At 36.0% G+C, this 26,123-nt stretch overlaps 1 protein-coding gene across 1 annotated transcript in view; it reads left to right on the top strand.

The window, feature by feature from the left end:
- Positions 1 to 13,507: 13,507 nt before the first annotated feature.
- The window catches only part of LOC120628326 (O-acyltransferase like protein-like), a 32,349-nt gene continuing 19,733 nt past the window's right edge, over positions 13,508 to 26,123 (top strand). The window contains exon 1 of the mRNA XM_039896643.1: positions 13,508 to 13,565. Coding sequence (XP_039752577.1) covers positions 13,508 to 13,565 — 58 coding nt within the window. The remainder of the gene's footprint in view (positions 13,566 to 26,123) is intronic.

Below are 26,123 nucleotides of genomic sequence, written 5' to 3'. Positions count from 1 at the left end.
AAATTTTCTAGGTATGGCATGGCAATAATATGTAATCTCTTAATGAATCTCTCGGCCCCATTTTATATATCTATGATATATTTCTACTACCACACCTGCATAACAGCCGCGTTTCTCGTGGCGCCGAAACCCGTTATGCGGCTGTTAGGTCAGTTAACATTGCAACCTATTGCCGGCATCGACCGCAGCCGGCCACCCGCACAAATAGTCCAAACAAACAACTAATAAACTGACGTCCAATGACCTGACGGGGATCTTGTGATTTTTGGCATATTTTGATTTTGGTAGCTTTATATACAAGCGGACCCTCGCGACTTTGTCCGCGTATTAGTCAATCAGAAGCTAGAATAGATCTCGTGATCATCGTGGCTAACAATGTGCCTACTATTATTTTACGTGCTATACCGAGTTAGTCAGTTGTCATTATTTTAGTTGATACATACATACATACGTCCATCCTCACAAACTTTCGCATTTATAATATTAGTAGGATGCTACGCATGCATTCGATCGTTGTCCCATATGCCTTGCGACTTACTGTTATTTGTGAAGAGTTATGTCCTTCATCTCCTTTTATCAGATCCTTATTAAAATAAGACAATACATGCTCGATAGTCGGTTCAAATTTACACAACAGAGATATGAAAAAAAATTTCATCCCACTTCCCGGAGGAAAATTGGTGTTTATCGGGATAAAAAGTATCTTATATGTTGACCCTGAATATCAGCTACTAATATATTAAATTTTATTTAAATCCGTTCAGTAATTTTCAAATGATGCCCGGACAGACAGACAGATAGTCAGACAGATAAAGATTAAATAAAAATCTGTTTTGGACACCAAAATAAAAGGAACAGAACGGCGTTTTGCGGAAATAACTAAAAATAAATTAAGTGCCCACTATTTAAAATTAACACTTCACAAGCAAAGTCCATACGCAATGTCTATAAAAGTATTTAACCATTTGCCAGATTTTATGAGGAAAACTGAAAATAACAATGAATTTATAGGATTGGGGAACTCAAAATAACAATCCCATTTCTAATATTAAATACAGGTTACATTAAATAATAGCCCAGTGGGTAAGACTTCAATTGCGGGAGGCCGAGTTCGAAGACGCACCTCCATCTTTTCTAGGTTATGTGCGTTTTGAGCAATTAAAATATCACTTTCTACAACGGTGAAGGAAACCATTGTGAGGAAACCTGCATGCCTGAGAGTGCTCCAAAATGTTCTCAAAGGCGTGTGAATTCCACCAATCTGCACTGGGCAAGCGTGGTGGACTACGGCCTTTATCCCTTCTCATTGTGAGATGAGACCCGTGCCCTGTAGTAGACCGGTAATAGATTGACATGATGATGATGATGAAAGAAGTAGTCAAATTGGGTCATAGTTTTATTGATTAGTTACCACTAGGACTGGGATAGACAAACGGACGGGCGACTAGAGGGCCTAAATCCAATTTCACCCAAGTAATCTCTGAGGCCTCGCCTCAATCGATCAATTAAACGGAAACAGTGATTATCAACACGAAATATTATGTGCGTATCTGCTCTGAACTTCCAGTTTCACTAAGTCCATTATAACATTAAACTATATAAATACGCACTAAGTGTCTGTGATTAAACATTTTGCCTGAAAAACAATTGGGTTGATATGAATACAGTTGTTTTGATTGGGTACGTAAGTAACACTTTGGGTCGACTACCTTAGATAACTTTTGCATTATATTTTGATAACATGTTTCCAATTTTCGAAATACAGGGTTGATTTAGATGTAGTTTTTTGAATTACATACGAATAACCATTTTGATTTATTTTTAAATTATGCGTCTCTTCTTAGCACACACTTACCTGTATGTAAAAATGAAGACAACAAAATACTGCCTGCAAAAATATTATAGCAATAACTTCAATCAGCAAATTGAATATATTTTGTATGAAGGAGTTTGTTAAGTTTTAGTGAATGAAGTGTTTTTAAGGAATCAGTAATCTGATTAGGTTCTAATTTCTAATTTTAAACCATAAAGTGGAGACATTAAGAAGTTATTTGTTTGTATATATGAATCAGCGGCGTAACTATGGCATGAAGGGCCCCGGAGCAAAACTTAAAATATGGAACTTTTTAACAAAATGTTAATATTTTAAAATATTTTTTGTTAGGTAGGGTCTTACTGTTACTACTAGCCTGCAGAAATTGACGGAGCCCGAACCCGTGTCTCCGAGATCAGGTTAAAGACAATGCCTAGCAGCGTGACTGGTGGCTCTGTTAGACTGACGATGATTCAAATGTTTGTGATTTCAGTTTGAATCGTTTGAGGTTTGGGACAAAAAGTTAAAAATGGTAAATTCTTCATTCAACTCTATTTTATAACTTCTTTAAAAGTAATTCCTAAATCCAGAGGAGGAGAGCTAAAAAAGGATTTTAAAAATCCACTCCTGCAGGGCTAGCACGGGCAGGAGAAAAAATTGTATCGAATTGTAATTGTATTGGAGGTGGGCACGTTAATTATATCACAAGGGAAATACTCGTAATTAACGTGCCCACCTGCTAAAGCGCGGGAATATGTAATAGGAGAAGAATAACAACACATTTATTATTTGGATATCATTTCAACATGCTCGCTGAAGAAAAAAAAAATATCCTTTCCTCCTTGCTGACATTTTTATCCTTTCCCCGGGAAATTATATATTATAATTCCCCGGGTAATTTATATAATTAATTATAATCTTGCCCATGCTAGCCGTGCTGCATTTGCAGGAGACAAGTATCTCCCCGGGGAAAGGATAACCTATAGGAGAAGTAAGGCTGTAGGAGAAAATATATTTTGTATCTTCTCCTACAGCTTTATCAACCCTCAGAGCATTGACGCACAAGTGGAAATAATATCTAAATAATATATGTGTAATAATAAACGGGGGTAAACTTCTCCTATTCCATGTTCCCGTGCTTTCGTAGGTGGACACGTTATTTATATCCATTGTCAAGGTGGCACGTCTGATGCGTACATTACATAAGAATAATGGCGATAACTATAATAGGACTTTTCTATAAGCTTACGTTTAATCCAAACTTTGAACTTTATAAGAGTCATCTCCAAGATGTCAAGTAGTTTATTGTAGAATTGTATGTATACAATTTCCTTTAAACGAATTGTGTATTTTGATGCACCCTAATTTTATTCTTACTTCTAATGTTTAAATTATTGCATTAACATTTTTTCTTTAAAATATGACATAAGTACATTAAATTTTCAAATATGTAGGTACTGACTTACTGTCATTATTTTAAAATCTTTAAATTAATCCCTCAACGACTCTCTCGGACCCATATTGTAAATCGAACGAACATCCCTCTTCTGCAGCACGAAAATAGTGCTAATATCAGCAGCATTACCCCATAGTAAAATTTCATATGCCATAATGTTGTGAAAGTACTCGTAACTAAAAATAGACCAGCCTAGAAGTTTCTACGTCGGTCATATGGCTTATCTTCTATAGCGCATAGGCAGCAGAAATAAGCCGTTTCTATAAATTATTTACATGAGGGCCTCATTGAAGTTTAGAAAAGAAAATTGCCCAAAAGATGGTATAAAACTTCTTTGTTTTACATAAAATATTTTTGTCCATCTAAGGGTGTCGAATAAGCAATGAATATGTAAAAAAAAAATTGTACACGGACGAAATCGCAAGCACCTGCTAGTATTTTACAAGCCTACTTTTATAAAAATTAGCTTTTAGAGAAGTTGACGTTTTTATAAATGAAGCTATTTTGAATGACGAATTAACCCGAGGTACCCACTACAGCGTAATAATAAGTTAAAAATAAATCACTATAAATAACAAACAGGTAAGTTTTCTAAGCGAATCGATTTATCGTGACTTGTGACGTCAATAAATACAAGTTTGGTTAAAATAAGAACTAGGACCTTTGAAAAACATCAGTTATAAATTAAATAACTTTGATGTGGGGAACCTTGATTTAAAATAGGCACATCCTATGTTAACCTTATTAACATTGTTTAATGCAAATATTTAGCAACGTAAAATGATAAATATGAAATCATTGGTCAAATTTTTCGTCTTCACTGGTCTGTACCACACATATATTTGGATATTATTTCCAGTGCTCTGAGAGTATATACAGCTGTGGGAGAAGATATATTTTTATCCTATTATTTCCAGTGCTCTGCAGGGCTAGCACGGGCGGGAGATTAAAATGATATCCCCCAATTATATCCCCTGACATAATTAACGTGACTCCCCCCCCCTCCCCGTTTTTTATTATCTGGATATTATTTCCACTTGTGCGCCAGTGCTCTGAGAGTTTGATAAAGCTGTGGGAGGAGATACATTTTTATCCTTTCCCCGGGGAGATATTGTCTGCCCATGCTTAGCTGTGCAGGTTGATGGAAACACGGCGGCACCTCGAAGGACCTGTTTAGAGCATGATTTATGCGCCTGCGCATTGTAACTCTGTTTATATGTGACGGTTTTCCACTTAACCATCTCCCATCCGCTTGGTCCGTCAATAATAATTACCATAAAAAAATACCGATTCATTGGGTGATCCGTCAAGAATGTTCAGTACACTGTACAAAGGTGTTAAAAATAAAACACGAGCAATGCCTGGTTTTTTCCTTAACGTTAAAAATGTATATGTCGTAAATCGTAATAGGTATGCAAATGTTTTTTTTTTATATTTATATCTGGTGGGCATATTATGATAATCGAAGTAGACAAAAACTACCGCTATTGTTGTGTAATTATCATATTTGCTGCGAAGTAAGTGTGTTTATAAGTTTAATATATTAATATCTAGTTATAATTTTTACCTTACTTTCAAAGACGTAGATTCCAACATGAGAGTGTTTTATATTATATTTTTTAAGTACGTTTTTTGGCCGATTCATTTTTATTTTGAATAAGTTATGCTCTTACTATATCATGAATTTAATTGATTTTAAGTATTTTCAGTAAAAGGTAGACCAAATTAAAAAATTAGGCGCAAGTAGGATAAAGTTTACAGTAACCCGGAAGTTCACGGAAATGTCTTCATCTTTTTTTTATTTCTCTACAGTTAGTCCTTGTTCTAGTGTTCTCTACAGTAATCACCATACTGATAAGTCATGACGCAGTCTAAGATGGCAAGTAAAATACCTTTTAGAGTTATGGTAGTTATATAAAAGCCCACATCCCTAATCTGTTTCTACGCAACCTCTTTGAAGCTAGCGAATCTTGGCGGGATGTCTTTGCCAGAGGTTACAAGCATTGGCGAAGGAGGTAGAGTCACTTCAAACGTTTCAAAAGTGCTTATAAATTAATGAATTTTGGATTTTGATTTTTTTTTAATTTCAAAGTCTCTCACCTCTCTACTTTTTGTGGTGAAAAAAGTATATTCATTCATTAATTTAAGCAACAAGCAAAAAAGCAACAATATTAGTTTTATCTTTTTAAATATTTATTCTTGACCGACCATGAACCTGAAGGTGTTTAGCCTTATCATAATCATATAAACCTATAACCATCCCACTAGAGAGCACGGGTCTCTTCCCAGAATGAGAAGTCCACCACGCTGGCCCAGTGCGGATTGGTGGACTTCGCATTATGAACACATTAAGAACATTATGGAGGACTCCCAAGCATGCAGGTTTCCTCACGATGTTTTCCTTCACCGTCGCAGCAAGCGATATTTTAATTGCTTAAAACGAAAAGTTGCGGTGCGTGCTGGGATTCGAACTCGGTTCTCCGAAAGTGAAGTCGAAGAAGAAGTCGTAGCTTTAATATAACCCGCTATAAATAAATAAATAAATATACTACCACAGTGCACACATCGCAATCCGGCCCTAAAGTGAGCGTGTATTGGGTACTAAGATGTCTGATGAATATTTTTATGAATAACTAGCGTACCCAGCCCGCTTCGCCGGGCTAGATTTGAATTATTTTATTTAAACAATAAACTTACATCATTAAATTTTTAATTTAAGTCTCATAATATATTAAATCATTTATTTCTCTCCGTATTCATTCTCTTCTATTCTCTTCTTGAGCGGGTGAAGATCATTATCTACACACATGTACACCCAACAATAGAATATCAACATAGTAAATAAAAGATATATTTGACAGTTTGACAGTTCAAAAATAGGAGTGCTCCGATCGTCACCAAACTTTACAGGATTACTCGCCAGGTCAATCCGGAGATTTCCTGAAAGTTTCATTGAAATCGCTCCAGTCATTTCGGAGCCTATACGGAAAATACCCACACACTTTCTCTTTTATATATATATATATAATATACATAAATACTTAATATTACAGGTAAGCACTAGACACTCAAAAACATTCACGATCATCACACAAACATTTTGCAGTTGTGGTAATCGAACCCAAGGCCTCAGAAAGCAGGGTCGCTGCCCACTGCGCCAGTCGGCCGTTTGCAACCGATATCACAGTTAAACTTCATGTGCTTTTAATCATACCAACCACGCCCTTCGGAAGCCAGAAATAAAAATGGTGGTAGTATTTCCCCGAATGAGCTCTGCCACATACAGCTATACTACTAGCTCGCTAAGGTTACTCGCTATACAGTTTTTCTAAATAATCCTACTATCCTACTAATATTATAAATGTGAAAGTGTTGATGTTTGTTACTCAATCTACTCAAAATTACAAAAACTCACTACAAAAACGGCTGAACGGATTTTGAAGAAATTTGGCATGCATTTAGCCTTTCGATCTACCATTTCTCTGCCTTGATTTACCCTATATTCATGTACGGAGTTGAAACGTGGACCATCAAAGCAAGAGAAAGGCAAAGGATAGACGCGTTCGAGATGTGGTGTTGGAGGCGCATGTTGAGAATACCCTGGACAGCCAAGCGCACAAATGTGTCTATCCTGGCGCAGCTAGGAGTTAGTGTTCGACTTTCGAAGGCCAGTCCCCAACAAGATGGGCAGACCAGCTGAAAAAATCAAATTCAGACCGCTTCTATCAAATCGCAAAAATGGCCTCCAACAGAAGTCGATGGAGACAGTTTACCAACGCGAAGTTGAGATCTCACCAGGACCACGATCTTCAGTGATGAAGGAACGACCATAGGGAGAGAGAGAGTAGCCTTTCAAATGGAAAAGAACATAGGCTACCTTTTATTCCGATTCTTAAAGAAGTTCCCGAGGGAAAATTGAAAATTGTTAACGAGCGAAGCTTAAGACCCGATTCTTCGTCCACGCAGACGAAGACGCGGGCAGAAGCTAGTTATTAATATATTTTAAAGCAAGAATGATAGCAAATATTTTGAGGTTAAGGCTAACTTTATTTTACGATAACTATCAAGTTGATAGCTATTTTAATGAATATGATTAAGAATTAAAATAGAGATTCTTATCTGCGAGTAGGAACGTTACGATGTTTAACTGCGTGTATTAATATTTAATTAAAGAAACACAAAGTGCGTTTTTGTTTTATACTCGTAGTAATAGTTAACGGACCAAGAAGATGGCTTACCTGATGCTAAGAGGAAAACCACCCCTTATAAACAGACCTACACTACATCGGGCATGCCTAAGTAACAGCGGGCGTCCAACAATTACCACCTTTACCATCAACCTTAGGTGTTGAAGAGGTTATAATCTGGAGAGAGTTCATAATATATAAAGATAATCTGAATGGAAGCTCTGGTAGCGCAGGGGGTAGGACCTCGGCTTCTCTTTCGGGGGCCTGAGTTCGAATCCCAGCTCGTCTAACTTTTCCGGCCGACCGGCCTACTACAGGACACGGGTCTCCTCCCACAAAGAGAAGGGGTTAAAGCCGTAGTCCACCGCGCTGGCCTACCATACCTTTGAGAACATTATGGAGAACTCTCACGCATACAGGTCCACACGATGTTTTCCTTCACCGTTAAAGCAAGTGATATTTAAATTGCTCATATTAAAAACGCACATAGCACCGAATAGTTAGTGCTGCATGCCGGGTCTCGAACTCGGTCTCCACGAAAGGAAAGCTTAAGCCTCAACCACTAGACTATCACCGTTTCCGCCGATTTAATACAGCTAGGGATTATGACAGATATATTTTTACCTTATCCCAAATCGGTTTCTACACGACATGATAGCGGAACGCTTAATCGCCGAGCGGCACGGCACGTCTTTGTCGGACAAGACCAGACTTGACAAGAGAAAATTCGGAAATAATGAATTCCCAAATCTCTCCTGCCGGTATTCGTGCCCGAGACCTCAAACTTAAAACAGCGCTAAGCTCTGCGCCAGGGAGGTCGAATAATGAAACAGTTATTGCAATATATATAATTCAATTGTATTTATTTGAATAGATTTATAAAGATAACTTTGACTACTTCCGACCAAAACATTGCCTATTTAATAACGTGTTTACTTGACTTATTGGTATAAAAAAATAATAAAACTTACATCTTTTAATTTTTCCCGAATCCCGACGATGTAACAAATAATTGAGATCTGAAACATTTTTTCTGAAGTATGATAAAAAGTTTAGATGTTTATTTTATTTAATGTTTATATGTGTTAATTAGTTTTTGTATTAGTATGTATTTATCGCTTTATATTCGCATAATATATCGCGTAATTTATTGCACAAACTGCAGTGTGTTCTCCTCTTTTTTTCCCAATTCTAAGGTTGCCTTGCAGAGATCGCTATTTTAAAATAAAACCGCCTTTTGTATTCAACTTCTTACTTCATGTTTCTTTTCTTCTTGATGTTGAGTACAATTATTTTGACGGCCGACTGGCGCAGTGGAAGTGGGGAGGCGTCCCTGCTTTCTGAGTCAAAGGCCGTGTGTTCGATTCCTACAACTGGAAAATGTTTGTGTGATACAATTTAATGTGTTTCCCTGAAACACATTTAATTTTATCATAAAAATATTCAACAGCTACCTTAGTACCCATAACACAAGCTACGCTTACTCTGGGGCTAGATGGCAATGTAGTATATTGTCGTAGGATGTTTATTTTTATTTTTTTTCTTTAATATAGATCATATCTATACTTATAATAAAACTGTAACTGGAAGATTTCTGTACATTTAATATATTTTGAAAATTTTGACCGGGGCATGCTTTATAATCGATATTGAGTCCAAAACAGATTTTTATTGAATTTTTGTCTGTCTGTCAGTCTGCTGTCCGGGCATCACAACGATAAAAACTACAGAACGGATTTAAATAAAATTTGGCATAGTGGTAGCTGGTATTACGATTCAACATTTAGCATACTTTTTATCCCGATAAACAATAAGTTTCCTCAGGGAAAAGGGATGAATTTTTTTATTAATTTTACTTCATAGCTCCTTTAAATTTGAACCGATATTAATAATTCTTTTTTTATTTAAAAGTGTATGCTATCAAGCATGTATTGTCTAAATTTAATGGAGATCTGTCTGATAAATATTGTCGGAGATAAAGGACATAACTCTTCACAGAAAACAGCAAGTCGCAAGGCATACGGGACAACGATCGAATGCATGCGTACCTACTAAATACTAATATTATAAATGCGAAAGAAATAAAATAATATAAATATTAAGTTTGAATATATACCTGCAAATTCATTTTTAAATTATTCGAATTGAACCTATCGCTTAGAAGTTGCGACACGGGTATAGAATAACACGTACGGCGACGACGGGCCGCGAATAATATAGTTTGGAAATAAAACTTGACCGGGTAGCGCTGCAATAAGTTTCTAGGTTTTTTTAAGATATTAATTAATTTGGTGCAGACGAAGTTGCGCGGGTCAGCTAGTATATTGATAAGACTAAAAAAAATTGATAATAGCTGTACGGAATATTCATGTTCAATGCGACAACAAGCATTTGCGAATTGTCTTTGTGTTTAATTTTGATTTGTTAAATTTTAATATCATTACATCTAGTTTTGCAACCTTTTAAAATACGCAAATATTACATTGATACTAATTTAATGTATACATGTTGCGTCAATTCACCCGGTTCGCCTTGTTTCCCTTCCGGCTTTCTGCCACACACGCGATAAAACTGTAGCAGGAAAGGGCAGCCATTTTTATTGTATTTCTTTGTCATTCCACTCGCATGTCTCGAGTGACGTTTTTTATTTTAAGTTAATTTTAGATTTCGTACAGTACAGTACAGTATTTCATCGAGTACCTTTCCTTTTTTACCATAGAACTGCGAGCAGTCGCGTGCACTAGGTTTCTTACCAGGAAACACAGCAGTAAAACTGCGTAAAACGGCTAAAATCCCCCTCCAATACGAGTTATATATCAATTTTAGGTTAGGCAGTGATTTCGTGCATGTATGAAGTGCACGCCACTGACTGCGAGGCATCTGCACCATTATGGAATTCATTTTCATGTACACGTATGAATCGCTTTCTTTCTTTATCTTTGGTACTCATCGCAAAGATCTGGGATTCTCTAAAGGTATGTACACGTATGAATCGCTTTCCTTCTTTATCTCTGGTACTCATCGCAAAGATCTGGGATTCTCTAAAGGATTCTAAAAAGGTCCGTTTTCTACACTACCTTACCTAAATACGAGTAATAACAAATTATGCTTAAAAAAACGCTTTTTAAGATTATTTTAAAAAAGCGGTCATGAACTCTCTATCCCACTGGACTGCGTCCCAAAAAGGCTTAAAAGGCTGATGATTATGACGATGAAACCAATAATTGAGAAATGAAACATTTTTTCTGAAATATGTCAAAAAGTTTTCATGTTTATTTTATGTATGGTTTATTTGTGTAAATTAGTTTTTGTAGTAGTTTTTGTATTAGTATATATAATTCATCGCATTATATTCGCATATATCGCGTAAACTTTTTGTACCACCTGTATTTTGTTTTCCTCTTTTTTTCCTTATTCTAAGGTTGCCTGGCTGAACAAATTATGCGTGAATAGAAATTTTAAAGACAAGCACGCTACGTTGGGATACATCGCTTACCGTCCGGCGGAAAATTAGCGTAAAAAAATGTTGAAGCACCTCAGATGGTTTGACGACCTCGCATAGCAACGTGCACCGCTAAAGCATTGCTCAATGTTCATTCCTAACCCGGTTTTTCCATCCGACAGTCAAAAACTCTAGTGTTTGCGGCCTCCCTGTACCCACGCTAACGCTCTTTTCTTCAAAATACGTCCATAACAATCCTCATGAAAATTAAGCTTAATTTGCTATATTCCGCGAAAAGCAGGAGAATCTGTATGGTGTAATTTATATTTTCTTCAATTCTTTGTTAACGTTTAACAATTATTCTTTGTAAAGTCAACATCTCCTGAGGATGTTTCGGTTTCGGAACGAAACGTGCGTAGAGGGTACATTGCCGAAAATCTGTTTGGTGTGGAGTATAAGGATTGAAGAAATTATAAATTACACCATACAGATTCTCCTGCTTTTCGCGGACTATAGCAAATTAAGCTTAATTTTAATAATATATCATGGATTCCCGCAAAATAACGCCTGCTTCTATTCAATACATAACAACCCTGACGTTTCGTTAACTACGTGCCACTTCTCTAGACATTTCACAACGTCCGATCTCTCTTCCTCCCAATTGGTCATCTTAGCCGAGGTTCAGACTTGGGCCGACGATATCCTTTATTAATATTTATCTTAGTTAACTCTTTATTCTATTCGTATTCGTAGAAACCGATTAGGGGTATAACTACCATACTAACAGGTTAGCCCGCTAGCATCTAAGATTGCATCATCACATACCACCGGCGAGATTCCGGACAAGCTAAAACCACTCTTACTCATGCAATAAATAAAATAGGTTAAATTGCTAAGAAAACATTTTTTTATCATGCAATTGCAGTTTATTTATTTATAGAATAAGAATATTTATATAAAATAAAGTCAGTAAGTGTAGGTACAAGGACAGCATATATCAGAAGAGATTTCTTCCAGAAGCCCCTATTGTTAAAATTATTGAAGCAAATATAACAGAGAATGCTAAGTTGGTACCACAAAAAATAACAGATAACGACGTAAAAAAAAATTCAGATAAAAAGTATTATATGAATATAAAATAATATTAGTTTATAACAGGAATATAATAGAATAATTATAATATTAAGTTTAATTATAATGATAAGAGAGCTGTTTATTGTTCCTCCTAAAAACTATGCTAATTTGACTTGCGCGCCTAAATAACGATAAAGGGCTTATTTTAATATTCTAAAATAGATTTTTAATTCGATTATAATGAATAGTTTTTCTCAATTCCATCAGTTTAATCAACTTCTTACAATATTTATATAAATATTACAAAAGATGACCCATATGGACACAATATTTAAAAAACACTTTCGGAATGAAAGATATGCTGTCCTAATCAAAAAGGATATTGTTAGATTTGATTGCTAGGCGATAAAATAAGTGGTTTGAAACAAAGATTGGACTTTCAGCCAATAAAATTAAATCCCACAATCATGAATGATGATTTAAGAGCTTCAAAAAACAAAAAAGGGGAATCGAATTCGCCCGATTGGCGCAGGGGACAGTGACCCTGCTTTCCGAGGCTGTGGGCTCGTTTCCGAGATTCGAGTGTTTGTGTCATGAACGTAAATGTTTTTCAGAGTCTGTATATTATTCATAATAATATTCATCAGATATCTTAGTTCCCATAATTCAAGCTACGCTTACTTTAAGGATAGATGGCGATGTGTGTACTGTGGTTAAAAAATTATATTTATATTTTAATCAGGTAAGGAACTTTAAAAAAAATACTTTTTGAACTTTTTTTTAAATTTTTTATTTATTCGGGACTTTCCCTTTTCGAACTTTAAGCAGCATATAAGTGTGCGTTGTTCAAACTTTGACTTCATTTCTTCAATGTTGAGCTAGCATGCGTCGTTGAAATTTAACTGAATTATTTTATTAATCCTCAATACGTCACTCCTTTTTTCTGTACAATATTTAACGGTGCCATAATTCACATTCCTTCTTGCGCGTAATATGTTTTAAAAGGGTGAACCCTCGCAGTATAAATTTTGAGTTTACGAATGTTCTCGTAGTTATCGCTATCACTACTCATTACTATGTACGCATTTTCTATGTAATGAACGCATTAAATTGGCACCTATGTGCCTATTTGAATAAAGAAATATTTGACTTTGACGCTGCTACCCGTCAGCCATTATATTACGGTACGACACCGGCGGGAAGAGCAAAGATGGATAAAACTATACTCCGAATTGCCGTCAGTTGTTTTAAAGTCAACGATAAAATTGGATTTATATGAGGGCTATAAATTGCTAGTTTCTTTCGTTTTTATGTTACTCTGGTACTTACATAACGAAAGTACCCTGTTAGAAATGTACAGCATAAAATTGAGGGTTCTTTGCTAGTTTACCCGCTTTAACTTGATATCTTTGACGTGTCGACTGTCGCGTCTAGAGTCTGCAGCGAGTGAGACAGTTTCAGCTCTGATTATTTAAGGCTGGCGTTTTCGCGGCCGCGAGCAGTAATGATAACAGATACCCGCGGGGGTTGACGCGATGTGGCGAGTGTTTTTGTGCACACTAGTGGCGGCTGCGGCTGCTAGAGAGTTCACTGGTACGTTATGATGACTTGGTACCTGAAATGTGGTGTCGGAATAGTTCATAGCTCTTGCCTTTCAGGTTACGTGTTTTTATGTTACCCTAGTACTTCCATATGCGAAAAATAGTAAGGAAGGTACAGGATAATATTGGGTTTAGAGAGTTCACTGGTACGTTATGACTACCTGAAATGTGGTCTCGGAATACCCTAGTTTTAGTTGTTGATTTTCAAATTTCAAACTGACGGACAGTGTGTGCAATACGCTCCTTTGTTTTTATGTTGCCCTGGTGCTTTCTAGTATGTGCATACTTCTTACACTTGTGTTATGCTAGTATGACAGTACATGTAATCCTAATATTCTTCTTCTTCCTACTTCCTCCTTAATATTATAAATGTAAATGTAAGTTTGTTTGTTACGATTTCGCGCGAAAACTACTTTACCGATCATCATCCAACTTTATACAAGTATTCTTGGATGTATCAGAAGTAACATGGGATAGATTTTATTAAAAAAAATATGTATTATTTATTTATTTATTAATTTATTATATATTTTTTACGAAGGATAAAAAAATGTTCATAAAAAAACTCTTGTATGACTATAGGTGTAGACTATGAAGTACGCTGCGTCCCGAAATTTACGCGGGCAAAGCCACAGGGCATAATCTTATAAATGTGAAAAAGTGGTTGTTTGTTACTCAATCAAGCAAAAACGGCTGAACGGGTTTGCATGAAATTTGGCATGCATGTAGCCTTTGACACGGAAAAGAACATAGGCTACCTCTTATCCCGATTCCTTAAGTAGTTCCTGAGGGAATAATTGAAATTTTTTTACGAGCTAAGCCTCGGGCAGACAGACATGCTATGGAAAAGGACATACACATTCTATACTGATCATTCAAAGTGTTCCCGTGGTATATATTAATAATTGTTAACGAGCAAAGCTATAGACCCAACTCTGAAGTCCACATAGGCGAAGTCGCGGGTAGAAGCTAACACATTAAGTTTAATCTCTATCTCTAAAATATTTCCCGTGGGAATAGCATACATAATTGTTGCACACCAATAATTTGTTCGTAATGTAATTGTCCCTTTATAACATTCTAGCTTTCCGTCCGCGACTTCGCCCGCGTGTAATACGGTTATCACGTCTAAACGTGTTTACCCGTAGGAAAAAGATGTTTTTCCGGGATTTTTTATTACTGTCACGTTTTTCATTTCTTTTCGGACCCAATTCTGAAGTCCGCGCAGATGAAATCGCTAGCTATCGCTAGCTAAGCTAGAATGTAAAGGCGAAAGTTTGTATGTTTGCTACTCAATCGCTTCGCAACGATTGAACCGATTTGGCCGAAATTTGTTACAGAGCTGAATTGTGGTCTGGAATAGCACATTTACGATGCATTTAGATTAGACGGCCGAGTGGCGCAGTGGGCAGCGACCCTGCTTTCTGAGTCCAAGGTCTTGGGTGCAATTCCCACAAAAGGAAAACGTTTGTATAATGAACTTGAATGTGTTTTAGTGTCTGGGTGTTTCTCTGTATATTATAAGTATTTATGTGTATTATATTGATAAAAAAAATATATTCATCAGCAATCTTAGTACCCATAACACAAGCTACGCTTACTTTGAGGCTAGATGGCGATGTGTATATTGTCGTATTATATATATTTATTTAGTACTATTATAAATGCGAAATTATGTTTGTTTCTTAGTCCTTTCTTTACTCCCTAAATAAGTAAACAATCGACTTGATGTTTGGAATAGCGTTAGTTGGAAGTATGGAGAGTAACATAGGCTATTTTTCATCCTTGATCCATATAAAATTCCCACGGTTGGCTTACAGAAATATTCGTATTTTTATAATTAATAACAACCTTCCTTCACGCCCATATAAAGCAACCAAACGACTTTTTCAACACGGGCAACACCACGGGGTGTAGCTAGTTGTATATAATTGTTAAATAATAACAAGGAAAAAAGTTACATATAAAATAAAATTACGATATGAAAGTCAAGGTGAATTTCGTTTCAGAAGGCCACGTCGAATAACTTCTAAAATATTCATCGTTTTTAATATTATTTACATATTAAAATTAACAATATTGTTACACCTAACTATTTTTTATAAGCACATATATACGGCGACCATCCCAGACCATGGAAGCTGCATTTCAATGTAGATTTGGACCGCACCTTTTTTTGTTTAATGACAAGGTTGTTTGGAACCATCCGGCTCCGCTTTCATCTCTCAAAAGATAGAAAAATGAATTTGGAAATGTAAATGTAAATTGTTAATGTTGGAAAAGAGCAACTGCTGAGTTTCTTGCCGGCTTCTTCTCGGTAGAATCTGCCTTCCGAACCGGTGGTAGAGTCACTACACACAGACAGACTTGACGTTTCAAAAGTGCTTATATTAGGCCTACTTGAAATAAATGAATTTTGAATTTTTAATTTTTAATTTTTAAATCCTCACATTAAAAACAAGAGAAAATCGGTATCCAAATCTTATTTTGAATTATTGAAACACATTTGGGAATTCTATCCTTAGACAGGAAGTTTCATGACTCTGGCAAAGTCGGGTACGCAAGTACTGCATTACCAGTTAGTGTGATTCTGTGGTTCTATTCTTTAGTGATGAGACTTGAAAGAGCCCAAAAGTCAGTACCTACTAAATTTATTACTGCACAGTGCAATAAGCCTATGTATTTTCCCACTGCTGAGCTGGAGGGTTAACGGTGAGGCATCTATTTGTTATATATGCAATTCTTCGTAAAAAAAAAAGTAAGCATCAAACTTTGGGGCTAGATGGCAATGTGTTTATTGTCGTACTATATTTATTTAAAATTTCTGTCAGGGACCTCACTCTTCCATAGCAAAGACAAGATAAAATAAGAAAAAAAAAACGATTGAGTAGTTGTGCCTGATGGTGGCTGGATGATGTATGGTGTGTTTATGTTTATTACTCTTGTAATTGTAAGCGGAGACCGTGCCCTGTAGCGGAATGATAATGTGTTGATATTAATAATAATATCTATATACTTATAGTAAAAATGTAACAGGTCGAATTCTAAACATTAAGGATATTTTCATAAAAAACTGTTAAAATAATAAACCTTCCTGTGCAATGAAATTGATTTGCTTTGTGAAAAATAATTAATGAACGAATGGACGATGATCACTGTAAATGTTTAAAACTGCTATACAGTGATTACGCCCACCTCCAAAACTTACAAAATTACCGCTGGATATTTATCAAAAAAATATTAATCGAAATTAAATAAATTAAAAAAACAATTATCGATACGGATACGATGCATGCTAATTTTAAATTCAAGTGTTAGAATAAGTGAGGGAATGTGACTATATTTGTTTGTGAGTACATTATAATTCGTGCGTGTGTGTATATGTGAGTGTGTGTGTGTGTGTGTATGTGTGTTCGCGTGCGTGTGTTTTTGTATGTGTCTCTCCGTGGCACCATAGCTTTCGAACGGATGGACCGATTTTGATTTTGTTTTGATTGAAAGTTAATGAGTCCTTGTTTGATGAAACACGGTCTAAGATGGCCGCCACTACCAAATGGCAAACTACATTATGTTTTCACAACTCTCTTAATATGGATATCAATATGTCTGTGGGTTTGATAAACTTTGATAAACAATTTAATTTTTTTATAAACTGTCGTGTATTAGTACTTATTTGAATATGGTAACCTTTACCCAAGCTTGTGACAACTAGTAGGTAGCGAAAGATGTGATTAGGTACAACCTACCGAGTGATGACAGCATTTTTTAAAATATTTTTTTATTTTTGTAAATACACAGCCAAAACTAGTTCCATTTAAACATAACCGGAAAAATGTCTCGCATGATGAATATGTATTGCACATATAAATGTCCATAAGTAATATTTTATTAGCCATGACATTGACGCGAGCATATGTTTTCCCATTTCTATAACACTTCTTCATCGTCATCATTTCAAACAATGAACGTCGAATGCTGGACATAGGTCTTTTGTAGGGAGTTCCACAATCCACGGTCCTGGGCCGCTTGCCTCCAGCGGCTTCCAGCGACTCGCCTGATGCCTTCTATCCACCGAGTTGGGGGCCGACCTACGCTGCGTTTACCGGTGCGGGGTCGCCGTTCCAGCACCTTAAGACCCCAACGTCAATCGGTTCTCCAAGCTATGTGCCCTTCCCGTTGTCACTGTAGCTTCGCGACTCGCTGAACTATGTCGGTAACTCTACTACTAACGGAACTATGTCCTACGGATCTCCTCGATTCTGATATGATCACGTAGAGATACTCCTAGCATGGCTCTCTCCATCGCCCGCTGAGTGACTCTGAGCCTTCTTATGAGGCCCAAAGTTAGCGACACTAACGCTTCTTAAAGAATATATAATTTTAGAATGCATACAAAATTTGGAAAAAATTAAATTCAAATTTAAAAATGTTTTGTTCATGTAGACCTAATCACAGGCACTTATTAAGCTTTCATCCATTTAACATGTTAACACTAATGTTAGGTGATGGTGATAACTGTAACGTTAACTTAAAACTAAAGCTAGGGTTCCCAACGCGCCCTGGTCTAAGTCTTAAGAGCCCACAACAAACTTAGCCAGGTTTTTTTTGTTATCACCATCTCACAGTCGAGTAAGTGTTTAGCTGTACAGTTACAGCAATTCATACCCAAGCTTTTTACCATGCTATTTTTATGTAGCTTTATTGGCAAAGTACTCCAACCGCGATTTTTAGAGTGATGCGAATTCAAACCCTGGCGCATTAAAATCGGTCTACTTTTCAAGAAAATGTTAATAAACCAGCGAAAATCCGTTCGTTTCATATCGGACATATAGTTATATGAATGTACTTTAACACCATTTCTTTTGTCACTTCCTAATGAAGTTCGTTCACCTTAACAATGCAGCGTTTAAGCCCACAAGGTCAAAATTGAAATCAAATCCCACGCGTAGGTAATTCTCAAGCAATAATTATAATTAAATTAATATCCGTAATATATAATTACGTTCCGCAGCATGAGTATCACGTAATCGTAATGTGTCCTGCTAGGCATTTTTTTTTAATTCCGCTACAAGTTAGCCCTTGACTGCATTTATACCTGGTGGTAAGTGATGATGCAGTCTAAGATGTTAACCGGCTAACCTGATGGGGTATAACAATTATATTAAAACCCCTTAAAACCAGACCAGACCAGAGAAAATACTTTTGGTAATTGTGGGGGTAAAAGTTTCATACTGCTACCATAGCATAAGACAGCCATTAGCCGGGTATTTTTTTTTTTGTTATCACCAGTAAATTTATTTAGCTATGAAGCTAGAGCAACTCACACCCAATCTTTTTTAATGTTTAAGTATATTATAATAGAATTTTTCTGTAAGCTTATGTTTTATATAAACTTTGAACTTATTGAGAGACATCTCAAAGTCTTCGATTCTATCCACTGACATGGGATACAATTTACTTGTGCCAAAGCATGGCAACAGGTAAACAAAGAATTTTACTCTATGTTATAAAGTGGATAAAACTGTCGGAGGGGATATGTGTTCTGTCCTTTCCCCGCGGAGAAAATGTCTGCTGCCTTGCTAGCCACGCTGGCCCGGGTACACTTAAATGCAGCTGGTATTAATGCTGTATTCGTGCTTAAGAGCGAGTTATAAAATGGATAAAAGTGTAATGAAATGGATTGTAATTGAAAAGGTGACTGTCTGTGAACTGTGAACAATCGGCTGTTAAGGCTGTAAAGATTGCAAAAAAATTGCTATTTCTAAGCTCCCTATGGAATAAAGTATGATAATTTTTTTTTCAAAATTCAAAATTCATTTATTTCAAGTAGGCCTAATATAAGCACTTTTGAAACGTCAAGTCTGTCTGTGTGTAGTGACTATTCCACCGGTTCGGAAGGCAGATTCTACAAAGAAAAAGCCGGCAAGAAACTCAGCAGTTGCTCTTTTCCAATATAAACAATTTACGTTTTACATTTTAAAATTCATTTTTCTATCTTGTGCGAGATGAAAACGGAGCCGGATGCTTCCAAGGAACCTTGTCATTAAGAAATTCATCAATTGTGTAATAACCTCGATGTAATAAATTGTGTTTTAACACATTCTTTAAACTTATGCATTGGTAGGTCCAAAATTACCTTAGGAATTATATTATAAAAGCGTATACTAAATCCCACAAATGACTTCTGCGCCTTTCGCAGACGATATGCAGATGTCACTAATTTTTGACCAGTTCTTGTAAGTCGACTGTTGATATCCACTTTTTGTTTTTAAAGACTAATATGTTGTCTTACAAATACTATATTGTTATAAATATATTGTGATATAGAATAGAACTCATCGGGTATTTGTGCAGGTAATAGCAAAACAGTTGTTGGATAGAAGCAGGCGTTACTTTGCGGAAATCCATGATATATTATGAAAATTAAGCTAATTTGCTATACTCCGCGAACAGCAACAGAATCTGTAGGGTATATTTATAATTTCTTCAATCCTTATACCCCACACATAACAGATCTTCGGCAATGTACCCTCTACGCACGTTTCGCTCTGAAATCGGAGCATCCTCAGAAGATGCTGACTTTACAAATATTCATTGTTCCGGTCTAATTAAATTGTGAAAAAAAGATTTTTTTGCAAAAAATATTCGATTTCGTTATACAACTAAAAAGCAAGAAAGAAATATTTTTTTTCTTTTTTTTCTAATTTTTTTATGAAATGGTCTAAAATCTAAATAATATAATTTCCGTGCGACACCTTTAATTTGTCGTGTTTTTGCTAATAGAAGATTTTGATTAGGATTACAATAATGGAATATTTTTATTTTAAACAACTTTTACTTTATAAAGGGCTTTATTATGATATAGAAAATGATTCAGCTCAGTATTTTATTAATTAATAATGTCATGCAAAATTTTGACCTTAGTGGTTCTTACCTCATATTAATATTTCTTTCAACGGAAAGTCTTGAATTACCTTCGAAATCATGTTATTCAAGCAATTATCTACTCAAACTTGCACTGGATTTAACAATTCGTTTAGTTAATAGTTATTTAAAATTTTACGGAACAGTTGTTTTTATATAAAAAAAATATTTAACATATTATATGGTTTAGTACCTACATTATTCAAGTATGCAAATTTCGCTATATTCTCACTATTAATTGTTTAATGTGTTTATAGGTATATTTCTTTAAATAACATGTTACAATAATAAAAAGTTATTGCATTAATATATAAAATTATTTGCCTCGTTACTCTAGTTAATACGTTCGGATGACTACGGATCACGAGGTCTTCGGTTCGATTCTCAGTGAGGCCGAAAATTTTGCTCACGTTATCTACCCCCGTACTTACGTTGATTAAATAGTAAATTTTAACTACATAATGGTTTTATGTATCTGAAATATACAAACAGTTCCGACACCCGTTCGCATTTATAATATGTTTAAGGATTATAGCGTCCGAAAGAACTATACGGAATAAGTAGGTATTTTTAATTAAGGACCGCTTTTGTTAATTTAGTGGCATTGAAATCTGGTTAATAGTTTTAAATACCCATCACTATTTAAGGAAAATAAGACAAACCACCTTTACACTTGTAATTAGACAATGTGTATTTACCGCGGACAAATTCATAGCCTCTCTGAAAACGAAAATTTGCAAAGGCAATGTTTACGTGAGCAAAGCTCCAAGAGCAAGACATTTTATTTCAGTTTCACCTCGTTTGTAAAAATATTTTGAAAGCAATGCAACTGCTTTCAAAATATTTTTTACCTTTAATATCTTTACTTAATATCTGGCATCTGATTTATTTAGGAAGGTTGCAGAATGCAGATTATACAGCTGTACGCGACCCGTACCTATTTTGCTCGGTTGAAGCTGAACGGCATATCTAGTTACTGATCACGGATTACCAAAATACTAAGTAAGGGAGTGTATTGTGGCGATAAAACTTAAGTGCCCATAAATATTTATATGTTCTAGTCTAACCTTTTTTGCTAGAGGTCGGAGGGACGCGCGGAGATCTCCTTTCTCGTCTTCGTTGTCCGGGCATGGGCTGACATATACCATATAATAATAATAATCTTTATTTACAGCAGGCATTACATCCATTAATACAAAATAATCTTCTGCACATCAACCCATTACCGACCCGGGCACAGGTCTTCTCCCATAATGAGAAGGGGTTAGGGCCTTAGTTAACTACGCTGGCCCAGTGCGGATTGGTGGACTCCACACACCTTTGAGAATATTATGAAGAGCTCTTAGGCATGCAGGTTTCCTCACGATGTTGTCCTTCACCGTTGAATCTAGTGATATTTTAATTACTTAAAACGCTCGTAACTCAAAAAATATAGAAGTGCGTGCGGAAATCGAACTCGGTCCCCCGTAAGTTAAGGCGAGCTTCAACCCAATGCGCTATCACCGCTTCATAAAAATTATGTTAAATGAAAATTAAAATAATTAAAAATTTCATTACTTAAAAAAACCTATAAGCTGTCAGTATGCTATTTGGCATACGTTCCACCTACAGTGCACTGAGAAAACAAGCACTGGGTGCATAAATGGATTTTCTCGTTTTTTGATAGCATATTCATAATACCGTTGGAGCTTCCGCGCATTCTGCTCATCACTGACGCTGCCCTTTTCCTCATAATACGATACAAATCATTTCTTCCAGCTTCAGCAAACATCAGAGATGCGCTACAGAAACGCGGCTACCTCTTCAACACTCTGAAACCATTATAATACTGGAGGCGTAGGTGGTTGTAGGCACTTCGCGTATATGTCATGTGCTGAGGCCGGCCACCGAGGGGGTTTTAGTGGGTAGAAATCCCACATAACCCAATTAATTATTTACAATTCGCGTATCTCGTAATCAGGAGACTTCTCCCCAGTCAAAAAAAAAAAAACAGTGGTTGTAGGCCCTTCGCGTATATGTCAATAAGCCAATAAGTTAATATAGTAAAATGTTAGAGAATAAGCCTTTAAAAACGTGAGTTTTACTACGTTCTGTTTGGTTAGATATAAAAGTATCTCATTAGCGGTCAAATCTCGCAATATAAGTTTTAATTGGCTCGATTTATAATATGCGATAAAAAATTAAATAGCGGTGATGGCCTAGTGGGTAGGGCTTCGGCTTTCCTTTCGTGGAGACCGAGTTCGAGCCCCGGCAAGCACTACTAACTTTGCGGAGTTATGTGCGTTTTTAATTTAAGCAATTTAAATATCATGCTTAAAAACGGTGAAGGAAAACATCGTGAGGAAACCTGCATGCTTGAGAGTTCTCCATAACTTTCTGCAAGGCGTGTGAAGTCCACCAATCCGCACTTGGCCAGCGTGGTGGACTACGGCCTAAACCCTTCTCATTCTATGAGGAGACGCGTGCCCTGTAGTGATAATGGCCTAATGATGAATAAAAAAATGCTTTAATGCAAACCATCGAATGTTAAAAGCTGAAATTTGATATGGTTATTAAAACACTTAAAGCCAAGTACAAATCATACCCTTGAATTGCGTGATAATCTCTGGCGGATATTGAAATAGTAAAAATTACATTAATTAGAGGAATTTTGTGTATATAATATCTCAAAAACAATTTTGCCTCAAAGGCTGTATGTAACTTTTGTCATATCCTGTAATTAACAAAACAGTACCTATACAATGTCAACTGTATTAACAGAAATACTTAATGCAATCATATTAGGTAAACGTAAATAATAAAAATAGACTTTGATAATTACAATTAATCATAAGTGAAAACATCGTCATGTTTAAAAGTAGTTTTTTATTTAAATTACTATCGAAGTACCCGCGTGTCGCACACTTACTCTTCTCGGAATACAAGCTAGGGGTTTCATCGCCGCACCAACTCGATAACTTCTAATAACCTCTCAGCGAAGGTGATCTGGGAGAGAACGCTTTAGCAATAATGCCATCTTTGTATGCCTTAAGAACCAGTTAAGTATGTTCTGTTTTAACAAAGGTATCTGTTCCAGTTTGACTGGACACACCACAACTGACCCCAGTTCTTGATGCAGGTTTGTGTCACAAAAGACGAGACCACAGTAAATGTTATCACCATCATATCAACTCATCACCGGCCCACTATAGGGGACGGGTCTCCCCCACGAAAAGAAAGGGTTAAGGCCGTAGTCCACCACGCTGGCCCACTGCGGATTGAGCATATTGCAGGCTGAGCCCCATGCATGCTCTGTGAAGTGTTGTATTGTTTAAAGGCCATGGTTTACCATCAGCACGGCTAGCATGGGCGAGAGAAATATCTCCCCGAGGAAAAGATAAATTCAAATTCAAAATTTCTTTATTCATGTATCACAGGCACTTCATATCATCATCGGAAGCGTTCATACATATACGAATATTTTTACATAATTGTAAGGAGATGGTGATAACTTTACGTAAAGCTACGAGGGTTCCAAACGCGCCCTGGTTAAGAAGAGCCCACAACAAACTTAGCCTAGTAATTTTTTTTTTGTTATCACCTAACAGTAAATTTATATTAAGCTATGAAGCTTTTTTATCCTTTAAGTAATTCGAAATATTATAATAGAAAACGAAAGATAAAAATTTATCTTCTCCCATATCAGACTTTAAGTTATAAGAAATAATAATTACAAACTAAAATTAATATTTACAACAAATATGAGCCGTCCAACTGTTCACTTATGGGCATGGTACCCAAAATGCTGGCGCTATTGCCCCTTTGAATTGCTAGACTTAGCGGTTGGCCTAAATAAGCGTCAGCTCTTGGGTCACCAGACTTACAAATAACGGAGTATGTCTTCTCCCACAGCTTTATCAAGAACATTGGCGCACAAGTGGTATATAATAGTATATATATATATATATATATATATATATATATATATATATATATATATATACAATAGTAACCAAATAATATATGTGTAATAATAAAACGGGGATAAACTTTTCCTATTCAAAGTTCCCGTGCTTTAGCATGGACGCGTTAATTATATCTAACAATCGACGGCCGATTGGCGCAGTGGGCAGCGACCCTGCTTTCTGAGTCCAAGGCCGTGGGTTCGATTGCCACAACTGGAAAATGTTTGTGTGATGAACAAGAATGTTTTTCAGTGTCTGGGTGTTTATCAGTATTTATGTATATTATTCATTGAAAAAATGTTCATCAGTTATCTTAGTACCCTTAACACAAGCTACGCTTACTTTGGGGCTAGATGGCGGTGTGTGTATTTTCGTAGTATATTTATTTATTTATTTATATACCTTGCCAGGGGATATTATCGGGGGATATAATTTTTGTCTCCTGCCTGCACTAGCCTTGCAGGTTCGTCAATTATGAGCTGAATATTGTATTTATAATATTAGTACGGATTAAGTTATCTTGATTGCATAGTGCATCAGCGTAAAGTGTTGCATCTCTCGAAACATTATCGACATACCGATGTTAATAATAATAATAAAAACTTGATCTAGTTAAAGAATCGCTTACAAGTGGCGTGTGCAGTTAACACAAGGTTACGATCATGGTGCAACTGGGAAGCGCTGAACAATGATGTTTCACAACTAATCAGAAACAATTAATTGTTACCTGCGCATCTTTGTATGCTACGTTTTTTCTAGTGTTCATTTCCTATCGAATTGTTGTAAACTACAGTAATTTTATAAAGTGGGTAAATAATTAAACATTTGATAACTATAAATTCACATTTTCCAGTTATTTTATTAAATTAAATATTTATTAGTTCATAGTTAGTTTTCAAGAAATAATTAAAATTATATTTGATTCATAACCAATGTTCATGACATGGAATTGGTGGGTATTTTGATATAAATACGCCTGCATTATCGATACACTCCAGTTTTACATGGAATCGAACGATGCAAAGATACCTCCCGGTGTCTTTATCACTAGATTTTACATGCGAATTCATGTGCATTGCATACGGAAATATTCAAGGACTGAATCCTAAAAGGAAACTGACCTATTATGAGTATTAAGTTTAATCCTACTTTCCTACTAATATAAATGAGAAAGTGTGGATGTTTGTTACTCAATCACGCAAAAACGGCTGAACGGATTCGGACGAAATTTGGTATGAAAGTAGCCTTTGACATGGAAAAGAACATAGGCTACCTTTTATCCCGATTCCTTAAGTATTTCCCGAGGGAAAATTTAAAAATTGCTTACGAGCTAAGCCGCGGGCAAACAGCTTTGAAATATGGTACGCATGTCACCTATGCTATGGAAAAGGACATGTATTTTCTATACCGATCTCTCAAATAGTTCCCGTGGTTCCTACCACTTTTCGTCTGGGTGGACTGCAACAATTCTGAGGTCCACCCAGACGAAGTTGCGGGCAGAGTTGCGGCTAGTTTAATATATTCCGTGAAAAGCAGGAGAATCTGTATGGTGTAATTCGTATCTTCAATCCTTATACTCCGCACCAAACAGATCTTCGGCAATGTACCCTATTAATTTTCATAATATATCATTTCGCAAAGTAACGCCTGCTTTTATTCGAAACGAAACTTTAATAGAGATA

This window comes from Pararge aegeria, chromosome 12, assembly GCF_905163445.1.
Source record: "Pararge aegeria chromosome 12, ilParAegt1.1, whole genome shotgun sequence".
Classification (NCBI taxonomy): Eukaryota; Metazoa; Arthropoda; class Insecta; order Lepidoptera; family Nymphalidae; genus Pararge; species Pararge aegeria.
Note: the sequence above shows the minus strand (reverse complement) of the source record. Positions and strands in the feature narration are given on the sequence as shown.